This window comes from Chiloscyllium punctatum, chromosome 8 (assembly GCF_047496795.1).
Source record: "Chiloscyllium punctatum isolate Juve2018m chromosome 8, sChiPun1.3, whole genome shotgun sequence".
Classification (NCBI taxonomy): Eukaryota; Metazoa; Chordata; class Chondrichthyes; order Orectolobiformes; family Hemiscylliidae; genus Chiloscyllium; species Chiloscyllium punctatum.
This window is the reverse complement of record NC_092746.1, coordinates 124732885-124758200: the sequence shown is the minus strand read 5'-3', so window position 1 is coordinate 124758200 and position 25316 is coordinate 124732885. Positions and strand designations below refer to the sequence as shown.

Here is a 25316-nt window from a genome sequence, read left to right as displayed (position 1 = left end):
AGACGATCAGAGGATTAGATATGGTGGACAGTGAGCGCCTTCTTCCTCGGATGGTGATAGCCAGCACAAAAGGGACAGATTTAAATTGAGGGGTGTTAGCTGTAGGATAATCAGAGGTAGTTTCCTTTACTCAGTAGTAGGGGCATGGAACACCCTGCCTGCAACAGTAGTAGACTCACCAAATTTAAGGGCACTTAAATGATCATTGGATAAACATATGGATGAAAATGGAATAGTGTAGGATAGCTATGCTTCAGATTGGTTCCACAGGTCAGCACAACAGAAGGCTGATGGGCCTGTACTGCACTGTAATGTTCTATGTTGTAATTATACCCACATTCACCACTTCCTCGGAGAGTTCATTCCACATGCAAACCAGCCTGTTTAAAAAAATTGCCTTAGTCTTTAAAATCTCTCTCCTCTCACCCTAAACATGTGCCCCTAGTCTTGAAATTCCCCATTTTAGGGAAAAGTCAGTTAACATCAGCTCTATCCAAATCTCTCATTATTTTATAAAACTTAAGGTCATCTCACAACATCCTACACTCCAGTGAAACAAAACTCCCAGCCTCTCTATAATTCAAACCTTCCAAACCCAGCAACATCCTGGTAAATGTCTTCTGAACCCACTCCAGCCAAATTAGTCCAAGTGTAAGGTGGTGCATTTTGGGAGGTCAAATGCAAGAGAAAAACGTGCAGTAAATGGCAGGACCCTTAGGAGTATTGACATAGGGGGATCTTTGGGTACAAGTCTATAGCTCCCTGAAAAAGTGGATAAGGTAGGAAAGACAACTTTCCACTTAAACCTGTTGGACTATAACCTGGTGTTGTGATTTTTCACTTTGTACACCCCAATCCAACACCACACCTCCAAATCAATGTCTAATTTCGTCATAGTATCAAAAATGAAAAGTTGGCAACAAATACAGAAACTGCTGGAAAAGTTCAGCAGTCATGGCAACATCTGTGGAGATGAGGAAGGTTCACTCGACCCGAACTAACTGACTTCTCTCAACAGATGCTGCCAGACCTGTTGAGGCTCTTCAGCCATTTCTATATTTGTTTCTGATTTACAACACTGGCAGTTCTTGTTTTTTTTTTAAAAAATATAGAAGTTGTCAAGTCATATTATTGCTGTACATTTAAAAAAACTTCAGTTAGGCCTTGTTTGAAACATGAGTATTGTGTCCATTCTGGTGACCACAATGTGGGAAGGAAATGGAGGCTTTGGAGATGGTGCAAAAAAAAAGTTTACTGGGATGTTGCCTGGATTAGAGTACGAGTTAGGAGAGATTGGACAAACTTGGATTGTTTGCAAGAGCATTGGGAACTGAGGGGCAGGAGGTATATAAAATTATGAGGAGCATGAACAGGGTGGAAATGTCAAATAAGAGAGAGGGAGAGAGAAAGAAAAAGAGAGGGAGATGAAAACTTAAGATGTGTGAAGAAAATATTTTAAAAAAGGGTTGTCAGTGCTGCTAGGAAAGGTAGAAGACGACAGATGATAGCAATTATGAAGAGGCATTTAGACAGACATGAACAGGCTGGAATATGCACCATCTGCAGGCACATGGGATTAGTTTAGAATGGTATTATGGTTGACACATGTGACAGGCCAAAGGGCCTGTTCCTGTGCGGCCCTCTTCTACACCACAGAAAAAAAAAAAAGTGTCAAGGGATATGGGGAGACAGCAGAGTACAATGGTGAGATAGAAGATCAGCCATGATCATGCCAAATAGCAGAGCAGGCTCAATGTGTTGATTGGCCTATTCCAAGTCTTATTTTCCCATGGTTCTAAATTAATGGAAGAAAACATGTAGTTAGCGAAAACAATAAGGTGATAGGAAGGAAAACATTGTGCTTCAAAATGGCCAAATTAAAAATTCACATCAGAATCAATTCAATATTTGATCCTTTCATCATCCCTTCTTCCCCCCTCCAAAGCCCTATGGTTACCAGTCTCACAAACCAGAGCAGAAGGAGAATGTTAATCACACTACTTACCAGAGCAATGAGATTCCATGGGTGCTTCCGTCTGATTTGTCCACAACAACTGAGAGCAATAAGTGTAACAAAGAATACACCATAGGAGGCATAGTAGATCCAAGGAGTACGTCTCACAAACCTCTTAGCATCAGCAACAAAGGTACAGACGCACACAAAAACAAAAGTCACCAGTAGCTGAACAGTCAAAACCATGTAGACCTGCAAATGGGTGGAAAAAAATAAGTTATCAATCTTGCACATTTATCAGGAAAGAGATAAAGAGTATGTAAAATCAGCAAATGCCCAAAGTCCAGTCATATCACCATTTGACAGGAAATACAAGGGTGGATCTTTCTCAACCCCATTCCTAGCAGCAAACCAAGATGAATATTGCAGCAGCATGGCAACTTGGCAAGCATTGTGTGGGTCTCCCAATATACATCTGCACCTCCACAATCAATATGCGGTGATTGCACAGCAAGAGGCAAACACTACAGCTGAAGCTAAGTGTTCTGGGCAGAAAATGACAAGATTTAAAAAGGACCCGAGGAGTAATTTTGTTTCCCCACACACAAGGTGGTGCATGTATGGAACAAGCTGCCAGAAGTAGGGGAGGCGATGGGGACAATTACAACACCTATCCATCCAGATCTTTACATGAATTGGAAGAGTTGAGGGGGATATGGGCCAAATGCTGATAAATGGGATTAAATTAAGTTAGAATATTTAATCAGCATGGACAAGTTAGACTGAAGGGTCTGTTTCTGTGCTGTATGACTCTAGTGATCTTATGTCACAGACTTGTTATTGCGTGGAGTTTCTGGAGACATATCAGATCATCATGGACCTGATAAAAGGTTTCAAATGCAATGCTGACCATGATGGCAGGGAAGCATTTAAACAGCCATCTTTGTTGCTGTATCCTCAGTGACTGCCAACCTCCCCTGTAGTGACCCACAATCTGTAGCATCTACCTCTGGAACACAACTACCATCTCTAAATGGCCAAACCCTTCAAGTTAGCTATGACCCTGCTGTTAAGTGGGTTCACAATGTTCATGGCAATTTGTATTCAAATCCCAATACAAAATACAGCATTACAAACTAAACTAGTATGGGATCCTCAAAACCCACTCCAACAGAATTGTATAACTAGCCTAAAGAAAGTGATCATGCAAGCTGTCAAATAACAGCAAACATTCTCCCTTTCATCATGTTAAAATAATTCAACATTTAACAGCAGCATTTCCTATAATATTCTATTTGTCACAAAATGTTGAAGCTTCATCAAGTATTAGACTTGCATTAGTTTCCTCTGCCAGTGAATTTGGTTGGGCAAGAGATAGAGAAAAACATTACAACAATCTTTTAAGATTGAAGATATTTGGAGAAAGGTATAGAGGAGACGTCAGAGGTAGGTTCTTTACGCAGAGAGAGTGGTGAATGCATGGAATGCGCTGCCTGCAGTGGTGGTGGAAGCAGAGTCATTGGGGACATTTAAGCGACTGCTGGACATGCACATAAATAGCAGTGAGTTGAGGGGTGCGTAGGTTAAGTTATTATATTTTACATTAGAATTAAACCTCAGCACAACATTATGGGCCAAAGGGCCTGTTCTGTGCTGTACTTTATGTTCTATCAAGTTCTGCACAAGAATGTACAGCTCAAAATATACAATCAAACCCATTGATCCCTGACAGGTTCCCAGATCCCATTAAACCATGCTCACCAGTTCAGAACACAAAAGTACAACAGAGTCATCATGGTTGAGACACACTCCCACACCAAATCACAGAGACAGAGACAGACTCAAGAGACTGCAGATGCTGGCTCTTAGATACAATCTACATTTTTAAGGTGAAAGGAAAGGCTCGTGGGTGTAGGGAACATTGGATGATTAGAGAAATTGAGGGTTAAGAGTACAAGGTTTAGTTAACAGTAAGGCGTATATGTCGGGTATAGACAGGAGAGATCAAGTGAATCCTTACAGTATAAGGCAGAAAGAGTATACTTTAGAGGGAAAATCAGGAGGGCAAAAAAGGGGTTACAAGATAGCTCTGGCAAATAAGGTTAAGGAGAATCCAAAGGGATCTTACAAATACATTAAGGACAAAAAGGTAGGGAGAAATTAGAGTCCCTCAACAATCAGCAAGGTGACATTTGTGTGGAGTCACAGGAGATGGCAGAAGATACTAAGTATTTTGCATCTGTGTACTGTCGATAAGGATAAGGAAGATATAGAATGTAGGGAAATAGATGGTGACATCTTGAAAAAAGTCCACATTACAGAGGAGGAAATGCTGGATGTCTTGAAATGCATGAAAGGAGAAATCCCCAGGACCTGATCAGGTGTACCCTAGAACTCAGTGGGAAGCTAGAGGAGTTGGACCTCTTGCCGAGATATTTATATCATCAATAGTCACAGGTGAGGTGCCAGAAGACTGAAGGTTGGCTAATGTGGCACCATTAATTAGGAAAGGTGATAAGGAGAAGCCAGGGAACTCTAGCCTGACGTCGGTGGTAGGGAAGTTGTTGGAGGGAATCCTGAACGACATGATTTACGCATATTTGGAAAGACAGGGACTGATTAGGGTTTGTCAATATGGCTTTGTGCGTGGGAAATCATGTCTCATGAACAGTAAGGAGTTTGACAAGGTTCCCCTTGGTATAATGGTTAGCAAGGTTAGATCTCATGGAATACAGTGAGAACTAGCCATTTGGATAGAGAACTGGCTCGAAGGTAGAAGAGGGGGTGGTGGAAGGTTGCTTTTCAGAGCTTGGAGGCCTGTGACCAGTGGAGTGCCACAAGGATCAGTGCTGGGTGTGAGGATCTAAAATCTGAACTTAGTTAACTAAGATAGATATGACATTATTAAAGTATCCGAAAGTGACCTTGGAAACCAGGTGTCCTGGATATAAAGACATGCAAAACAAGTCAGTTCCCAGCAAATATCACTGGCTTAATTTTATATCTAATTGTCATTTCATTTGATTAAATTTTGCAATTAAGGCTGTTCTGTTTGCTAAGAGACCTATAAAAGTTGCTTGTGTTTTAAGCTAAGGCAGCAACTTTTCCAGAGTACACAAAGGTGCTTAACTCATGTTGCTGGATAACTTATGGGAGAAAGTGAGGACTGCAGATGCAGGAGATCAGAGCTTAAAAATGTGTTGCTGGAAAAGCGCAGCAGGTCAGGCAAAGGAACGGGAGAATCAACTTTTCGGGTATAAGCCCTTCAGGAATGAGGAGGATGTGCCAGCCTGCTTGGCACACCCTCCTCAGTCCTGAAGGGCTTATGCCCAAAACATCAATTCTCCTGTTCCTTTGATGCTGCCTGACCTGCTGGAGAACCTATGCCTGGTGTCATAATACATTGCTGAAATCAGACTGAGCTGCTATTGCTTATTTGACCGATTGCAGAACAGAGGGGCCCCTCCCAGGGTCCAGATTTACAGGTCCACTATTTTTCACCATTTATATAAATGACTTCAATATGAGCATAGGACATATAGTAAGTAAGTTTGCAGATGACACCAAAATTGGAGGTGTAGTGAACAATGAAGGAAGTTACCTCAGATTACAACAGTATCTTGATCAGACAAGCCAATGGATTGAGGAGTGGCAGATGGAGTTTAATTCAAATAAATGTGAGGTGCTGCATTTTGGGAAAGCTAATCTTACCATTAAGTGTATAAGTCCTGCTAAGGTCCTGGGGACTGTTGCTGAACAAGGGCCTTGGAGTGCAGCTCCTTGAAAGCGGAGTCAGAGGTAGATAGGACAATGAAGGTGGCTTTTGGTATGCTTTCCTTTATTGGTCAGAGCATAGCGTATAGGAGTTGGGAGGTCATGTTGCAGCTGTACAGGACATTAGTTAGGCCAGTGTTGGAATATTGTGTGCAAGTCTGGTCTCCTTCCTATCAGAAAGATGCAGTGAAACATGAAAGGGTTCAGAAAAGACTTACAAGGATGTTGCCAGGGTTGGCAGATTAGCTATTGGGAGAGGCTGAATAGGCTAAGACTGTTTTCCCTGGAGCACTGAATGCTGAGGTGTAACCTCAGGTTTATAAAAAAAAAAGAGGGGCATGGATCAGATAAATAGACAAGGTATTTTCCCTGGGGTGGGAGTGTCCAGAACTAAAGGGCATAAGTTTAGGGTGAGGGGAGATATAAAAGGGACCCAAGGGATAACATTTTCCACACAAAGTGGTGCGTGTATGGAATGAGCTGCCAGAGGAAGTGGAGGAGGCTGGTACAATTGCAACATTAAAAAAGGCATCTGGATGGGCATATGAATAGGAAGAGTTTGGAGGGATATGGGCCAAGTCCTGGCAAATGGGACTAGATTAGGTTGGGATAGCTGGTCAGCATGGAAGAGTTGGACCAAAAAAGGGTCTGTTTCCGTGCTGTCCATTTGACTCTACAAGTTGCCAATCTAAACTCCAATCAATACCCAAAAAAGGATGCCTAGTTTTCATAAAGACTTATCAAAAGACTAAAAGCACCACTGACTATCTTTTGTTAACAATTTGCAAGTCAAGCCAGAAAACAAACCCTTTTGTTTTCATCTTTAGCACAGCCAAAACATAGTACTGCTTATATTCAGTTCAAGAACCAGTCAAAAGGGGATTGGGTTGCCAAGGATTCAATTTTTTTTTCAGTTGAGAAACTATTAACTCCAGAATTCAGTGAGAAATTTCCCCCAGACGTCTCTCTCTAGAGAAATCTTCCCATTTGGTTTCAACTTCTCAAATTTGTAATCAGAGTATGAAGTATGAGTTCCACCTGCATTCCAGGATGATGAACCATAGATCTGTTTGGCCTCACTGCTATTCCTCTCTGCAGATTAAAACAGGTCAAGTTTTCAGGGATACCTTAAGACCCTCCCCTTCCAAAGCTCACACCATGGCAATATAAGAAACATGAATATGGTTTCACTTTAGAATGATTCGCCACCCTTGAGACCCAAAACTTTATTCAAGCACAACTGTTCACAACAATTAGATTGGTGCGGGGGGTGGGGGGGGAAAAAAGAGAGATGGGATCCTCAACAGCAGGGAGGCAAGTGCGAGGCTGGAAAGAGATACAGTAATCAGAAATAAGTTGAGGAACACAGTGTGGAATGGTTTTTGGATTAAAATGCATCCATTACAATGCAAGAGGGCTGATGGGTAAAGCTGATGAACTCAGGGCATGGATATGTAAATGGGACTGCGATATTATAGCCGTGTTTGTGTCATGACAAAGAGAAGAAGGACGGGACTGGCAGTTTAAAGGTGCCAGGTACAAGTGCTTTAGGTAGGACACGGTTGGGGGGGGGGGGGGGGGGGGGCGCCAGAGATTGCATTTTTGATTAACATGAGTGAGTGAGTGAGTATCTCCGTAGCAATCAGATAAAAAAACTGAAGGATCATCCAGTGAGGCTTCCTGCATGCAGCTAGGAAACAAAGGGATGGTGATATTATTGGGATTGCACTCTAGGCCCCCAAATAGTCAACAGGAATTAAAGGCACAAACATGCAGGGAGTTGGGGAGACTTGCAGGAGCAATTGGGTTGTCATAGTAGGGGATTTTAAATTTTCCTAACAGACTGTCAGAGTGTTAAGGGCTTAGATGGGGTGGAATTTAACTGAGTTCAGGAAAGCTTAATCAAGCTGTATACAGAGTCCTATTCAGGAAGGGGCAAAACTCGACCCAATCTTGGGGAGTAGGGCAGGACAGGTGACGGTGGGGAGCACTTCAGGACCAGTGACTCTAGTTCTACGAAATTTTAAAATAGTTATGGAGGGGGACAAAAACTGCTCCACAGGTTCAAGTTCTAAATTTTGGCAAGGTATTAGCCAGGAGCTCGCAGGCATTGACTGGAGTAGTTTGCAGGCAAAAGGGACCTCCAACCTCAGGAACATACAGGCCTTAACTCTAGTTATTTCGGTTTTAAAGGCCTCCCACTTGCTGAAGGGCAAGGTTGGCAAAAGTACAGAACCCAGGAAGACCAGCAATATGGAGGCTTTGACCAGAAAGGAGGCAGCATCAGCTGGGATCAAGGGAATCCTTGGAGGTATACAGGGGATACAATTTATAGGAGGGTGATAAAAGGGACACGAGATAGTTTTGGTTGAGAAGATTAGGATAAATCCAAAAAAAGAGGTTACGGAAAAATAAGGAGAGAACAGGACCCCTCAGGGACCAAAGTGGACATGTGTGCGCAGAACTGCAGGACATAGGAGGGGTCCTTGAATATTTATCCTGTGGAGAAAGCAAAGACTACTTAGGAACTTGGAGAAATTAGTGGTGATATCTTTCTGACAGTCCAGTTCGCAGTGGAGGTGGTGATGGATGTACAAAAAAGGTGGATAAGTCTCCTGGTTCTGACCAGATATATCCCAGAACCCTGCAAGAGGCTAGAGAAGAAATTTCAGGGGCCTGGCTGATATATTTGCATCATTAGCCACAGGTGAAGTCCCAGTTGACTGGAGGGTAGCGAATGTTGTGCCCTTATTCAAGGAGGGCTGCAAAGAGAAACTGGGAACAATGGACCAGTAAGCTTACATCTGTGGTAAGTTACTTAAGATGGAGGGATAACATATACATGCATTTGCAAATAGGAGGTTTGGTTAGTAGTCAGGATAGCATTGTGGCTGGGACATCGCCTCACAAATTTGTAAACAGTTCCTTGATGAAGCAACGTGGAAGGGGCAGTAGACGTGGTCTATATGGATTTCAGTAAGACCTTTGATAACGTTCCACATGGTAGGCTGCTTTGGTAGTTTAGATCGCATGAAATCCAGGGGAAGCTGGCAAATTGGATACACAATTGGCTTGATGATAGGAAACAGAGGGTAATAATGCTTGTCGGACTGAAGGCCTATGACTAGTGGAGTGCCTCAGGGATCAGTACTGGGCCCATTGCGGTTTGTTATCTATACCAAATTATTTGAATGAGAATGTACAAGGTATGATTAGTAAGTTTTCAGATGACACTAAAATAGGCAGCAAAGTGGACAGCAAGGAAGGTTATCAGAGATTGCAGCAGGACCTTGATCAGCTGGGAAAGTGGACAGAGAAATGGCAAATGAAGGTTATTATAAATAAGTGTGTGAGGTCTTGCATTTTGGAAATTCAAATCAAGGTAGAGTTTTATGCTGAATGGTCAGGCCTTAAAATAGTATAGTGGAACAGAGGATCTAGGAATTCAGGTTCACAGTTCTGAAAGTGGAGTTACAAGTAAGGCTGTGACAAGGAGTCACATGGCAGTGAAGACAGCTTTTGGCATATCGGCCTTCTTCCGTCAGGGCACTGAGCATAGAAGTTGGGAAGGTATATTTCAGTTGTACAGGATATTGGTGAGGCTGGACTCGAGTGTATAGTGTTCAGTTCTGGTCAACGTGCTATAGGAAGGATGTTATTAACATGGAAAGAGTGTGCAGAAGAAATTTAGAAGCATGTTGCTAGAACTCCAAGGGTCAGAGTTACTGGGAGAGGTTGGATAAGCTAGGACAGGTTTCTTTAGAGCGTAGGAGAATTGGGGGGGTTGATCTTGCCAAGACTGGGGAAACAAGGACTGGCAGATATCACATTAAGGTTACAGGGGAAAGAATAAAAAAGGGAACAGGAGGGACATTTTTTTTTGAAAGAGGGTGGTGTGCATATGGAATGAGCAGCCAACCGGAGTGCTTGAGGTGGGTACAACAACATATAAAAAGCATTTAAATGTGGCACAGTAGCTAGCACTGCTGCCTCACAACACCAGGCACCCAGGTTCGATTCCTGCCTCAAGCAATTATGTGGCGTTCGCACATTCTCCCAGTGTCTGCATGGGTTTCCTCTGGGTGCTCCAGTTTCCTCCCACAATCCAAAGATGTGCAGGTCAGATGAACTGGCTATGATAAATTGCCCATAGTGTTAGTCAGGGGTAAATATGGGGATAGGGGAATGGGTCTGGTTGTGTTACTCTTTAGAGGGTCGGTGTGGACTTGGGCCAAATGGCCTGTTTCCATACTGTAGGGAATTTATGAATAAGAAAGGTTTAGAAGGATATGGGCCAAGTGCTGGATATTTTGGTCAGCATGGACCAGTTTCGGCCAAAGGGCCTGTCTCCATGCTGTAGGACTCTTAACTCTGCATCTGCAACACTCTTCTGGAATTGTGGATTACTTTTAGAGGGAGAACAAGAAAATGCAATACAGAGGAACCTTGATTATTTGAAATGACACAGGTGGAGTTGTATTTTGTTCAGATAATCGAATGCCAGGTAACAGTTTAGCAAAGCACTGTGACCTTGCAATTTTGTTCGGATAGTCTGAAATTCAGGTAAGTGAATGCCAGATAATCGAAGTTCCTCTGTATAAAGATTGATTCATGCATTTGGGATCCATGATTTCCTAGGTGGTGGTTGGAAGGACGAATGAACGAAATGATAAACCTCTACAAAATATTACTATCTTTGCCTCAACAAGCGTATGTCCAGTTCCAAATATTACATTTTAGGAATAGGAAGACATTAATCGATGTAGAGACAACACACAAAAGAATGGTCCAAGAGGAGCAACTTTAGTTATGTGCATAGATTGGAAAAGGTAGAGCCATTCTTTATGGAAAAGAGGTACTCAAGAGAAAATTTGATACAAGTTGTGTTCAAAAAGCTGAGGCTTCCGGATACAACACACAGAAAACTTCTTCCCATTAACAAGATCAAGAACCAGAGTACACCAATTAAAAGTTGAATGGCAAAAGAACAATCGAGAAAGTGAATGAAAAATACAAACCAAATTTAACATTTCAGTAGTTACTCTGGGAGGATTTGATCCCATATCCCCAAACCATTAGCTTGTTTTACTAATATCCCTGTACCACCTTGCATAGTGAAAGAGTATTACAATTATTTTCATGTTTCAACATGTTCCTTCCAATTACTTCGCACACAGTCATACCTTTCTAATAAATGCTCTGCGGATATTCTTGTCTTCAAAGTTTGCCGCAGTGAACTCCTCATTATCATAATAAGATGGTGGGACATCATCGTGATAACCAGGGCTTCCCAAGCCAACTATAATAAAGCAGAAAGTATTTACCACCAGATGGCATGCCTCGACAAGGAGATCCATAATTTTCTGAACCATAATGCCTTCAAACAGCACAATGATCATAAACAATGCAAGTAACACTACACAAGTGGCCAGAAAGTGGGATTATAGTTATTCAAGCAGATTAACAAATACATTTGCACTTTTAACTAATACTAATCTTGCTGTGTTTTCTCCATACATACATCCTCTCATACTCTGGCATATTACTCATGTCTTCCACCATGAGGACTGATGCAAAAATTCAAGGCACAACAGGGAGCAGAGCTGAGAATGGTGGCCATCACCAAGGAGATGCTAGGAAAAATGAATGGCCTAAAAAAAAAAGGTGGCTAAGTCGCCTGTACCAGACGGACTGCACCCCAGATTTCTAAGGAAGATAGCTGAAGAGACAGTGGAGGCATTAGTGGTGATCTTTTAGGAATCGCTAGAATCAGGAAGAGCCAGAGGACCGGAAAATAGCTAACGGGACACCCCTGTTTAAAAGACGGAACAAGACAAAAGTCAGAACATTAAAGACCAATTAGCCTGAGGTCAGTTGTGGGTAAGATCTTGGAATCCATTGAGAATCAGAGACTGCTGACAGGAAACAGGCTCTTTGGGCCAACAAGTCCATACAAACCCTCTAAGGAGTAACCCAGACCCATTCCTCTAACTAATGCACCTAAACTACACACCCCTGAACACTGGACAATTTAGCATGGCAAATTTTTCCAACCTGCACGTTTAGATTGTGGGAGGAAACCCACACAGACATAGGGAGAACATGCAAACTCCACACAGACAGTTGCCAGAGGCTGGAATCGAACCAAAGTCCCTGATGCTTGAGGGAGCAGTGCTAATTACTGATCTACTGTGCCACCACATGGAGGTATATGTAAAATAGGGCAAAATCAGCATGGTTTCAAAGGAATTTTTGTGGAAGTAACAAGCAGGTTAGACGAAAGACAGCCAATGGATGTTATCTACCTGGACTTCAAGAAGGCCTTTGACAAGGTGCTGCACAGGGGGTTGCTGAGTAAGATAAGTACCCATAGAGTCAAAGACAAGGTGCTTGCATGGATTAAAGCTTGTCTGACTGGCAGGAAGCAAAGAGTGGGGATAAAAAGGTCCTTCTCAGGATGGCAGCCAGTGATAAGTGGTATTCTGCAAGACTCCGTGCTGGGACCACAACTTTTCACTTTATACATTAACGACCTAGATGGAGGAAGGTGGTCATTCTGGCCAAGTTTGCAGATGATACAAAGATAAGTAGAGGGACAGATAGCATTGAGGTGGCAGGGAGGCTGCAGAAGGATTTGGACAGGTTAGGAGAGAGTGGGCAAAGAAGTGACAGATGGAATACAATGTGGGAAAGTGAGGTCATGCACTTTGGTTGGAAGAATAGAGGCATGGACTATCTTCTAAGTAGGGAGAAAATTCAGAAGTCTAATGTGCAGACAGACTTGAGAGTTCAAGTCCAGGATTCTCAAGGTAAACTTGCAGGTAGAGTCAGTATTTAGAATGGCAAATGCAATGATGGCATTTATTTTGAGATCACTTGAACACAAAAGCAGGGACGTACGTCTGAGGCTCTAAGAGGATCTGGGTTAAAAAAAAAGTGAAAACTGTAGATGCTGGAAATCAGAGTGGTGCTGGAAAAGCACTGCCTTTCTTGCCCAAAATGTCGATTTTCCTGCACCTCAGATGCTGCCTGACTAGAGTGGTGCTGGAAAAACACAGCCAATCTACTCAAAGGATCTGGTCAGCGTGTATTGTGCCCATATCTCAGGACATACTGGCCTTGGTGCATGTTCAGAGGTGGTTTACAAGAAATGTCCCAAGAATAAAAAACTTAACATGTGAGGAATGTCAGAGGACTCGGAGTCTATACTCGATGGAGTTTAGAAGGGTGAGGGGGAATCTAATTGAAATAAAATACTGAATAGCCTGGATGAAGTAAATGGTGGGAAAATGTTCCCATTGGTAGGAGAGACGAGGACATAAGGGCACTGCCTTAAAGTAAAAGGAAAGGCCTATTATAATAGAGTGTGGCGAATCTTTGGAATTTATTGCCACATAGAAGACTGTGGAAGTCAGGCCATTAAGGATATTTAAGACGGAGATAAATAGGTTCTAGAGTATCAATGAGATCAAGGGTCACAGGGAGAAAGTGAGGGTGGCACAGTGGCTAGCACTGCTACCTCACAGCACCAGAGACCCGGGTTCAATTCCCACCTCAGGCAAGTGAGGAGTTTGCACGTTTTCCCCATGTCTGCGTGGGTTTCCTCCGGGTGCTCCGGTTTCCTCCCACAGTCCAAAAATGTGCAGGTTAGGTGAATTGGCCACGCTAAATTGCCCGTAGTGTTAGGTAAAGGGTAAATGTAGGGGAATGGGTCTGAGTGGGTTGCTCTTCAGAGGGCCGGTGTGGACTTGTTGGGCCAAAGGGCCTGTTTCCACACTAAGTAATCTAATCTAACATGGGTGAGAAATTTATCAGGCATGACAATGGTAGAGCAGACTCAAATGGGCTTAATGGCCTAATTTCCACTTCTATGTTTTATGGTCTCTTGATTCATTTATATAATGTTCTCAACAGTATAGAAGTTTCTGTCAAAATCATTTTTACTCTGAAGAAAATTAAAGTTTATTATTCAAGTCAAGGGAGAGTATCGACCCAGCGAGGGTTGCTGTGCCAGTATTTACACTGGTGTGTCACACTGGACAGTTGACACTGTCCCCCATCAACTCACCCAACACCAATAAAATTTTTCCCCTCCGGCCCCATACTGCATACCACTTTACCTCCAGCCTGGAAAGGCAGTTGATCTCCCATACATCATAATGCAAATCACCAACCTACCAGATGAATGCGCATGCACACACATACACATGCAAAAACAGTGGGTGATCAGGGATTGGCAGCCTCATTCACCCCTCAGTGTACGCCCAGCTCCTGCCAGATCTGGGCCTAGCTCCAAGACTCAGGCACTACACCAGAGATAGATATGTGCCAGTTGCCCCTCCTCTCTGCACCTCTTCAGTGTGGAAGCAAAAGAAAAAAGTAGTAAGCACAGGAAAAGAATAGAGTCAGCAATGTCAGGAAGACAGATTAAACATTTCCTGCTTTCTTTCCTCTAACTTCACCCATTTTCCTTAACCTGTTTTGAGATCAGGGTAAATAAAGTTCAAAATTCCATTTTTTTCTCTACACTTGTCAAATATTAGCAAAAAAAGTTCCCTTTTTGTTTAATCTTGAACCTACATGAAATGGCCTAGCACGGCACTTCAGATGACGAGTGTCTGGAGTGGTGTAGGCCAGACCAGATAACAGTCAGAGATGCACAGCACAAAATACAGTTCTGTCCAACTTGCCCATGCCGACAGATATCCTAATCTAATCGCATCACAACAGCTATCCAATACACTTCATTCCCTTGTTCCCCCATAGTCAGGCAAGCTGACACCTTCTGAAGTATTTGAAAACTAAACTTCCTTTCAATAAGTTGTGAATCTACTTCCACAATTCTCAGGTACTGCATACATTCTACGCCATGATAAAAAAGATCATAAGAAATAGATACAGAACTAAGCATTCAGCCCATCAAGCCTGCTCCACCACTCAAGAGGATCATGGCTGATTCAACACTCTTCACATCCACCTTCCTGCCCTTGCCCCATAACTCTTCTACTGATCAGCCTTAAATATACAATTGGGGTCCATCTCTACAGCACTGTGGCAACTTGCTCCAATTACACTCAACCCTCAAGAAATTCCTCACCTCAAATCTTAAATTGATATCCCTTTTATTCTGAAACTATGCCTTCTGGTCCTAGACTCATCCAGGAGGGACAATATCCTCAAGCATTTACCCTGTCAAACCCATTAAGAATTCTACTTTTTCAACGAGATCACCTCTCATTCTTCTAAACTCCAGTGAGTAGAGTCCAATCAGTTTACAGTGCGGGCAGGAAAGAGACGGCCTAGTGGTCTTAACACTGGACTGTTAATCCAGAGACCCAAGTAATATTCTGGGGACCTGGGTTTGAATCCTAAGCAAAATAAAAAAAGTGAGGACTTTAGATCCTGCTCCTCAGATGCTGCCTGACCTGCTGTGCTTTCCCAGCACCACTCTAATCTAGACTCTGGGTTTGAATCTGCCATGGCAGATTGTGGCATGTGAATTCACTAAATAACCATTGTCAATTTTCGGAAAACCCCATCTGGGTCACTAACTTCCCTGAGGGAAGGAAACTGCCATCCTTACCTGATCTGGCCTACATGTGATTCCAGACCCACAACAGCATGGCTGATTCTTAACTGCCCTCCAGACAATTAGGGTTGGGCAATAAATGCTGGCTTAGCCAGTGACACCTTCATCCCATTAATGAAAATAAAAGCCTTTGCTCATAACACCGTCCCTCCGTACTAGGAATCATCCCTGAACTTAATAAATGTCAAAACCTCTGGTAAAAAGGGTCTTGTCCAGAATAGAACAATATCACAGCCAAAACCTAACCGGACTGCAGGTTTGGCCTAACATTCTTGCTCCTGTACTCTTTGTAAAGCCAAAATATGTCATATGCTTCTCAACACCTTTAAAATCAACATATCTTACTACTTTCAAGGATTGCTCACTGTTTCTAAACCCTTTAGATACTGTCGCTAAATCCATCCGGAGTGTCATTTATCAATCCACAGCTTTCTATGATGATTAATTTTGCACCAGAATCTAAATTATTCCATACTGCTGAAATTATATCTATTGCTGTCACCAAGTTTCTGTATTCAGTTGTAATTGTCCAACCTCAAATCCCAGGAGAATTAATGGATGATGACTGGAGGCTCTGCAACTTCTAGGAATTCATCCCTCAACTACCAAAGTTTTTTCTCAAAAACATTTGAGGGTAACCTCCTCCTGAGCTATTTTCATCCTGTCCAGTTTCTGTACTTCCTTCTTTTACTGTGATTGTAAAAACACTTTTGGGATTCGTCAGTAGTTTCTCATTTTAGCTGCTTAGCCATGCCCTCAGCCTCAAGGCATCATGATCAAGTCATGAGATTTCTGATTATTTAAAAGGGATATAAAAATGTGAGGGGAAATAAGAGGGAGAAGATTAGCAATGATCTTAAGGAATGGCAGAACAAGTTCCCAGTCAGCCTCACCTTTCCTCTCAGTTAATCCAACATAAAGAATTTTAAAAAAAGACAGAAGTCACACAACCACATAAGATTTCCATTCATTGTTAAGAATCCCTATTTTAAAAAATAAGGATAAGACATTTGAAGTAGATAAGAAATTCCTTACCATTTGAGTGCATCATTGGAGGTGGAGGCATGGGTGGCTGCTGGAATGCTCCTTGTGGAAATGCCTGTGGTGGCTCTCCATATGATCCTTGTGGAAAGCCAGGCTGTCCATAGGCAGACTGAGGATAAGGAGGCTGCACGTAACCAGCTGGCGGAAAAGCTGGCTGTCCAAATCCAGCCTGTTGAAAAGGGGGCTGCCCAAACGCAGCTTGCGGGAAAACAGGCTGTCCATATGGTGGAGGCTGTTGCGGATAATGGTCATTTCCGTATGACATCTCGTTATGTGGATAAGGAGGCTGTTGTGGATCTCCTGAGACCAGGTATGCCTTCTCCTGCGACATTATCAATGATAACAGATCCTTATTGACCTAGGAAATGAAATAAAAATAGAAAAACCTTAAAAATAAATCTTGTAAATTGTTGTTGACTTGAGACTGCTCAGTTACTGACCACAAAAGGTAAAATAAAATTCAGACTTTAAAAGATGGTTAAGGCATCATACCAAAAAGGTAAGAATGACCATCATGTGCACAATTTCTGTAGATAGTCCTATGTTCATATGTAAAACACTCCATCAGGGCATGTAGCACTATCACCACATTAACTAGAACAGACCTACCAACTGAAGACTGGTATCCAAAAGGTGCTACAGTTAGTCAGCAGCAGACTACAACTGCAACCTCATGGTTCATAATATCCCCACTCTACAGTTATAAAATTAAACCAGATCAACATTTGTTCAAAGAAGAATGCAGGATGACATAAAAATGAGATATCAACTGGGCTTTTAAACAAAAAAGTCCCAAACTGGACAACGTGCATGCCAAAACAGTAATGTCGGTCACTTGCAGTTTATGCTAAGTGATCTCACAACCATAAGATCAGATCAAAACTCTGCAGCCTTGCCATGTCCATGAATGGTGGAGAACAATTGAAAAAGAATACTCACTGGATTTGGTAGTTTCACAAAATTCTTAAAAAGCAGAACTGGCTCGAGGACTGAATTGCATACTCCTGCTTCTAGTTTTTACAGGTTCACTGGCTGCTTAGACAGCACCTTCCAAAAAGGTAAAAACAATGACTGCAGATGCTGGAAACCAGATTCTGGATTAGTGGTGCTGGAAGAGCACAGCAGTTCAGGCAACATCCAAGTAGCTTCGAAATAGACGTTTCGGGCAAAAGCCCTTCATCAGGAATAAAGGCTTTTGCCCGAAATGTCAATTTCGAAGCTACTTGGGTGCTGTCTGAACTGCTGTGCTCTTCCAGCACCACTAATCCAGAATCAAGCACCTTCCAAACTCAGGACCACTAATCACCTAGACGGTCAAGAATAGCAGTAAGATGGGAAAACACTCTGACCCAGTGATACTGAAGGAACCATACACTTATAATTCAAGACTGACTTGGACGGATCTTTTGAGGGTTTTCCCATCTTACTGCTATTCTTGACCGTCTGGATGATAGTGGTCCTGAGTTTGAAGGTGCTGTCTAAGGAGCCAGTGAGCCTGTCAAAACTCACCATGGTGTTGATAATCCAGTGTGCACTCTTGATTTTTTTTTGTAATAAAAGAACAAAGTGTCATCTGCATACCTGATCCAAAGTTGGGGTCAAATTTGTGGGAGGGTTGTTTGTTCTAGTCATTGCATCACTGCTTCTGCTAATGAGCCCAGAGGGAAGTGAACCCATGGTGTCCTAACTTGTTCATATTTGGCTGCTGAATATGACAATCATCAAGCACAGGTCCAGTAGTTTGAGTTTGCAGTCCTTGTTGATTGGTTCCCTGTTGTCATCTGTTATGTTGATAGGTCTATCTACATCAAAGACTGGAGCAGCCCATGGTAGCAGCTAACCACCAACTTTAAAAAGGAACAAATACTAGCCTAGTCAGCAATACCCCCATCCCATGATTGAATACTTTTAAAGTGTTGACTGTTGTGTCAGGTTAGGCTCTAAATCGCCCATTTCTTCATCCATCAGATTCTAGCATCTTCCACCTCTCCCCGGCCCCCCCAGTAGTTACTATGGTCTACATTTTCCAGTTTTCTGGTCCATCCCTTGAACTGGTACACCACAGCAGTTTTTTTAAACCTGTTGGGAGCCTCCTGTGATCAAGTGGATTAAGGTTTTGTACATTAAGTGTCTAATTTTCTTGCTATAATCTTGTGTGGAGCTGACATACTGTGCATAGGAACCAATTACTTGGAAAGGGGACTCTCAAACTATCCCCAGTGAAAATGAACAGGTTTGGTACAGTAAAATTTCTCAAACCCAAAACATGATAAAAATTAAGCATATGCTTACAAAACTGTCTCTCAGAAGTCCAAACATTCACATTCATCATAGTCCAAACACTCATTCATCATTATGGCATTATGTAACCACAGTTCCACAATATACTGCTCTTTATTCGTAATGTAGATCAGCAGTGCTTTCCAGAACAGCTTTCACCACTTGAGATTATCAACAGCAAGACATTTGAACAAACTCTTCCTTTCTCTGATTGTGACGGTCGTAGCTTATGTAGTTTGCCAAATATTTTTTTCAGTGAAACAATGACACCTACTCATTGTTTGGCTGCTTTTGGTTTAAAAGGATCACTTTGGTATGGCAAACCTTTAAGACACCAAAAAGAGCCAGGATTGTGCTAATCAATTTTTTAGTTGATCAAGTAGTCACAATCAATGAAAAATCACACTAACTAATAAAATGTGTATACCCCCTGCATTACATTTCTATTTACAGCATAAAATCAAAAGTAATGCTTTAAAAGAAAAAAACCTTACAAGAGCCTTCTCATTCACATGCTCAACAGACTATACAAACAATGGAGATCATATAAACTTATTTGTATTTCAGGTATATAAAATGTGTCTTTTTATCAAGAGTGCTGTTTCATAAGGTTCCAGTTAAAGCAAAGTTAGCTGGATTTCCAGATTTTAGACCTTTCTTAGCTACCTTGTACGTTGTTTCCAAGAACAGACCAGAGGGAGGAAATAGGCTTCTTCTCCTTAATCATCTATCCCCTAATCCACATCTGCTTTCCTTAAATCTAAACCTAGTGTCTATCCCTGTAAGAACCCATTTAAGGTGGTTGCACAGTAATTTCACATGACAATGCTGTGAGAAAATTCAATTATCCATCTTTGCAGAATACTAAAGTTCATTAAAAAAGGCATTATATTTTGCAAATAAAAGATTTTGTTCAGAGTTTGAACAAATGTTAGCGTTCTCACCCATTGAGACCTAGAACATACTGCAGCACTGTTGTTTCTACTTTGCTTTGTATTGCTAAATTGTTTTTCATCTGAACTCTTAGTCTTCCCAATTCCTGATAAAAAAGGTTAAGGCCTCATCTGCAGCCCAAGTTTTATAATTTACCAGAGCAGAAACTTTACCTGGTCATTCTTTCTATAATGCCAAAATCAACATCTTGTTTCACACACTAGTCTTCAAGTTCTGTTTCACATTCTCAAACCTGTCTGACCCTGTACTAGTTTATACATAACTTGGGTCACAGTCAAGAGCTAGTTACCTCAACATTCTGCATTTTAGTTCAGACCTCAATTCCTCAAACCCCCAGAGCATCTTTTCTAGTTCTATTTGGGTCGTGGCTCTCATGTGAATGATGAGATTCTACCCTACCCAGTCCAGGTTCTTCTCTAGAAGAGAAGACATCCTCAACACTAGATATATAGCAACATCCAGAACACAAGGACAGATGCTTTTCTCACCGGCAATGCCATCTCCTTTCAAGATCATGTTCAGTTTCCACACTTGAACAGCATTCTGCACACAGTGCATGATCTGAGGGCTCATTCATCCTGCAGACCTTGTTCTCATCCACAGAAATAGAGAACACCCAACATTTGTGAATCTCAAAGTCATAGCTAAATAACTTTATCCTCACACCTGCTTGACTCAAGTCTCACGATTTCTGACTGACCAACTATGAGGTTCTACTTTAAAATTTCATCAAGTCACAACCGGTAAATTGTTTCCAAGTAGGTTTTACCCCCTTCATCGCTATATACTACATATAGTCCAATCAATATGGCATCAATGCAGTTTTGTTTTGCAACTTCAAGATATCAGACTTTTAAAAAGTGTATGCCTGCTGCTGCTCCTGGCATGCTGTCCTGCACTCAAACTGGGATCAATCCCCTGACTTAAAACTAGAAGAGAAGGATGTTCCACACCATGAAGTTACTGATTGAAGAGTTAAATTATTCCCCAGGATGCAGGTTGCTTAACAATTTGCTTATTAAAGTACATACATTAAAACACTTATTTCAGCAGAAAGGTTTGACCAATAGCCCTGATTTTCATTCTGCTTCTCTCTGGTAGAAATGAGGCAGGGATGCATTATTTAAAGACACAGCTATTAGTTAGCCCCAATTTCTCTTCCTGAAATATCCTTGTACAATTCCCAGTTAGAGAAACAAGCAGGACACCTACAGAAAGAAGGCAGGTTGTTTCGAAATACACAAATCAAATTGTTACATGACAAACATCTTCTAAATATGTGAGCGTAACAGCCAGACGTACTGATGTTGACATGTTGAAATATTTACTGGCCACACTTCCTGTGAACTCAAAAGGGACAGAAGTCCTTCTCTGCAACTTGTAAGGAAACCTCATGCCTTGCCTGCACCCCTGTTCAATGGTCAGACTACCCATTTGGCCAATGGTTTGGAAAAGACCTCCATTAAGATTGATGGCTTTCACCTCCCCAGACTTACCAAGTTTCCAACAAGCTATACTTCCCACCTTACCCTTAATATGGTGTCTGTATTTTGGGGTCTTCAGGTTTACATATTTCTCAGATGTGTGACAATACAACTGTATTTTTTGTGAACTTTGTAGTTTACTTATGGCTATGGTATTACTGTTTTAGATCTAGGGGAATGGGTCTGGGTGGGTTGCGCTTCAGCGGGTCGGTGTGGAATTGTTGGGCTGAAGGGCCTGTTTCCACACTAAGTAATCTAATCTAAAAACCATTGTCTCCGTTTACTTGACATTTCTGCATTCCCTTTATAAAGTGCACTGGAATTAATATGCTGGAGTTGCAGGAATATCCTGGGGTGTTTACAGTTCACATGGCTCATTAAGTGAGCACACAGAACAAGCTGTTCTAATGAGTCACAACGAAGTGGTGCATTGCAGATTAGAAACCTTTATTGGATTTCTGCTTCCATTTAATTTTTGGAGAAGCAGTTTAAGATAATATTAGAGATTTCTAAAAATGACTAAAAAAGGTGAATACAGCAGATCAAATGTTAGCATGATTAACAGATATGCCCAGTCTTTGCTTATAATAGGGAATTTTCAAAATTGGCAGCCTGGGTCCAGTGAAATGCAGCAAGGCCCGCTGCTACCTTCAAACTCTACTGAAAGAATTCAGCCCATGATTCCCCCTTCTCTTTCATTCAAGTTTGATGATACAAAAATATAGGTTGAAATGCAAGCTGTCAGATAGAAAGCCAGATAGATAGTTTTAAAAAAGTCAAAATAGCAAATTGAGTATCACTGGCAGATGTTGTTATTCACGTTGGTAGGAAGAATACAAGTGATCTTTTAATAGACACTGATTATCAGAGGGACGCTGATATAGGCATACATGGAAAACTTAGCATGGAAAAAACAGCAAACAAGCAAAAAAAACAAACATTTCCCTTTATTGCAAGGAGATGACTGTACAAGAACAAAAAAAAAGGTGTGCCTGCATTTGTACTTAAGTTTTGCAAGATCAAACTTTGAATACAGTGCACTGTTTTGGTTTACATACTTGGAGTCAGTCTAGTTATTTTAACCATCTCCATTGGTTCACTAGATTAAAACAGAATTACAAAGGAGCGAGGGCTGAGTTTGTTCGTGTGGACCGGGAAAGGGTTTAAGCAGAAAAGAGGACAGTAAATACAACAGCTGCCCTAAAGTATAGGGATCTAAATGTGATAATGTCTTTTGGGTTGCATCCAAGGATTTGAGGTAGCAGAGAGTTAGTGGATGAACTGGTATTAAATCTTCCATAAATCCAAAGATTCTTGGATAAGTCCCAGAGGATTGGGAACCTACCAATACAAACAAACAGTGAGAGATTAAAAAAAAAACAGGTAAATACAGGCCAGTGAGCTCAACAGTCTTTGGGAAAAATGTTACAATCCATTTTAAAGCTGGAACAGCTGAGCATTTAGAAAAGACAGAGACCATGGCTTCATGAAGGGAAAATCATGCCTGACAAAAATAATATTCAGTAGAAACGTATTTGAGAAGATTTGTAGCTCAGGTTGAGGTTCCGATGTAGGTTTGCTCACTGAGCTGAAAAGTTCGTTTTCAGATATTTCATCACCATATTAGGTAACATCTTCAGTGAGCCTCCGAATGAAGTACTGGTGGTGTAACCCTCTTTCTATTTATACTAGATTAGATTCCTTAGAGTGGAATCAGGCTCTTCAGCCCAACAGGTCCACACCGACCCTCCGAAGAGTACCCACTAGGCCCATTCCCCCTCTGACCGGTGCACCTAACACGATGGGCAATTTAGCATGGCCAATTCACCTGACCTGCACATCTTTGGACTGTGGGAGGAAACCGGAGCACCCAGAGGAGACCCACGCAGACACGGGGAGAGTGTGTGGAGTTTGCACATTTTCTCAGTGGGAGGAAACCCACACAGACACAGTATATGTTTGAGTTTCCTAGGGTTAGTGATGCCATCATTTCTTAAGGTGATATCATTTCCTGTTTCTCGGGGGTATTAATGGGATCTGAGCCAATGTCTTTGTTGATAGAATTCTGGTTGGAGTGCCATGCTTTTAGGAATCCTTGTGTCTGTATCTATATGGCTTGTCCTAGGATGGACGTGTTGTCCCAAAGTGGTGTTTTTCTCATCTGTATGGAAGGATATGCGGTGAGAAAGGGTCATATCTTTTTGTGGCTAGTTGATGTTCATGTATTCTGGTGGCGAGCTTTCTGTCTGTTTGTCCAATGCAGGTGTTTGTTATAATATTTGCACGGTATTTTGTAGATGACATTAGTTTTGCTTGTTGTCTGTATAAGGTCTTTCAAGTTCATTAGCTGCTGTTTTATAGTGTGGGGGGTGGGTTTGTGGGCTACCATGATGCCAAGGAGTATGAATAGCCTGGCAGTAATTTGAGATAGAAATTGAAACATCAGAAATGACTGCCAGACTATTCAGGCCCCTTGGCATCATGGTAACCCACAAACCCACCAAAACAGCAGCTAATTAACAAACAGTTCAGCAAAACAAACCTACATCCATGAAGTAAAAACAGCAAAGTAGACAAGGGGAGCAATGGATGTAACATATTTGGACTTTGAGGCACCATGCATCATTTAGTTACAGACAAAAAAAAACTGCAGATGGTGAAGTCCAAGGTAGACAAAGAAGATGAACGAACACAACAAGCCAAGCAGCATCCGGTGGTGGAGAAGTCAATGTTTCAGGTGTAATGCTTCTTATGCGTCAGGCTACTTCGTGTAAAAACCCAAGGAGTTGAAAGTAACATGTTGGCATGGATATAGGACTGGTCAACAAATAGAAGACAGTTGGGATAAAAGGGAATATTTTCAGGTGGTAATCCATAGCTGGAATTCCCACCCCATGGGCATTGTGGGTTTACCTCCAGCACAGGATTGTAGTTCAATAAATGCTAGTCAGCCAGTAACACCCATGTCCAACACACAATTTTAAAGTGCTGGGCCCACAATTAGTCACTATCATCATGTCTACAAGTTAAAAAGTCCAAGAGCAATTAGTGAGAATGACAAACAAAAGAATCTGGAGGGATTAAATGAATGGACAAAAATCCACTCATCTCCATACATTGAATATAATGTGGGAAAATGCATAAAAGTTAATTACTGCAGATGCTGGAATCTTAAACCAAAAAAGTGCTAGAAAATCTCAGCAAGTCTGGCAGCATCTGTAAGGAGAGAAAAGAGTTGACGTTTCAAGTCTAACTGACCCTTTGTCAAAGCTAAAAAACCTCCCTATTTCTCCTTTTTTTAAAAGCTTTGACAAAGGGTCAGTTAGACTCAAATCGTCAGCTCTTTTCTCTCCTTACAGATGCTGCCAGACCTGCTGAGATTGATTATGCACTTTGGCAGATAGATTACAGAAAGCTGCAGCACAGAGATTCAGGGGTCTGTGTGCAAATCACAAAAAGCTATCATCCTCATTCAGCAAATAATAGGGATTAAGGTAACCTTTATTCTTATACTTTTGCTTTTAGAATAGAGAACTTTTTTAAAAATAGAGATAAAAACTGCATAAGGCATTAGTTAGACCACACTGAATATTGTGAACAGTTTGGTCCCCTTATGGAAGAAAATGTATCCTGGCATCAGAGACAATTCAAAGATGATTCACCAGGTTGATCCAGTGCATAGAAGGACCTTCAGAGGAAACAGTTTGGGCCTGTACTCAGTGGAATTTAGAAGAATGAAGCACTCTTACTGAAAGATTTTTAGGGGACTTGAGAGGCGAATGCTGTTTTCCCTTGGGAGTGTGTGTAGAACAAGGAAAATCTCAGAACAAAGGGGCCACCCGTTTAAGACAAGGAGGAGTTTGTTAAGGTAGCAAATCTGTGGAATTTATTCAAGCAGAGCACTGGGTTAAGTATATTCAAGACTGAGATAGTCAAAGATTTTCAATGAGTAAAAGGAATCAAATGGTGATGGGGAAAAAAGTTAGGAACGTGGAGTTGAGAATTATTAGATCAGCTACGATGTCACTGACTGGCAGAGCAGACTCTGGGTTGAATAATGGCTGAACTTTGCTCCTCCATCTTATGATAAACTGGTTCCTAGGATGGTTCAATGCCATGGAGAATGAGGTGATAATCACTGAGAAAAGTGATCTTAAAAGGAGCTTCATTATGTAGATTCAGGTGTTACAGCTGGGAAGTCTAATACACAACAGCATCTTCTCAATGGTTTATCTTT

The 25316-nt window shown here is 41.7% G+C and overlaps 1 protein-coding gene across 1 annotated transcript in view; it reads right to left on the bottom strand.

Annotated features, from left to right (window-relative positions):
* The window catches only part of grinaa (glutamate receptor, ionotropic, N-methyl D-aspartate-associated protein 1a (glutamate binding)), an 89783-nt gene that overhangs the window by 25315 nt on the left and 39152 nt on the right, over positions 1-25316 (bottom strand). Inside the window, exons 2-4 of the mRNA XM_072576424.1 lie at positions 16353-16719; positions 10912-11027; positions 2006-2206 (exon numbers count right to left, since the gene is read on the bottom strand). Of these exons, the coding sequence (XP_072432525.1) occupies positions 2006-2206; positions 10912-11027; positions 16353-16692 (657 nt within the window). The 5' untranslated portion in view covers positions 16693-16719. The remainder of the gene's footprint in view (positions 1-2005; positions 2207-10911; positions 11028-16352; positions 16720-25316) is intronic.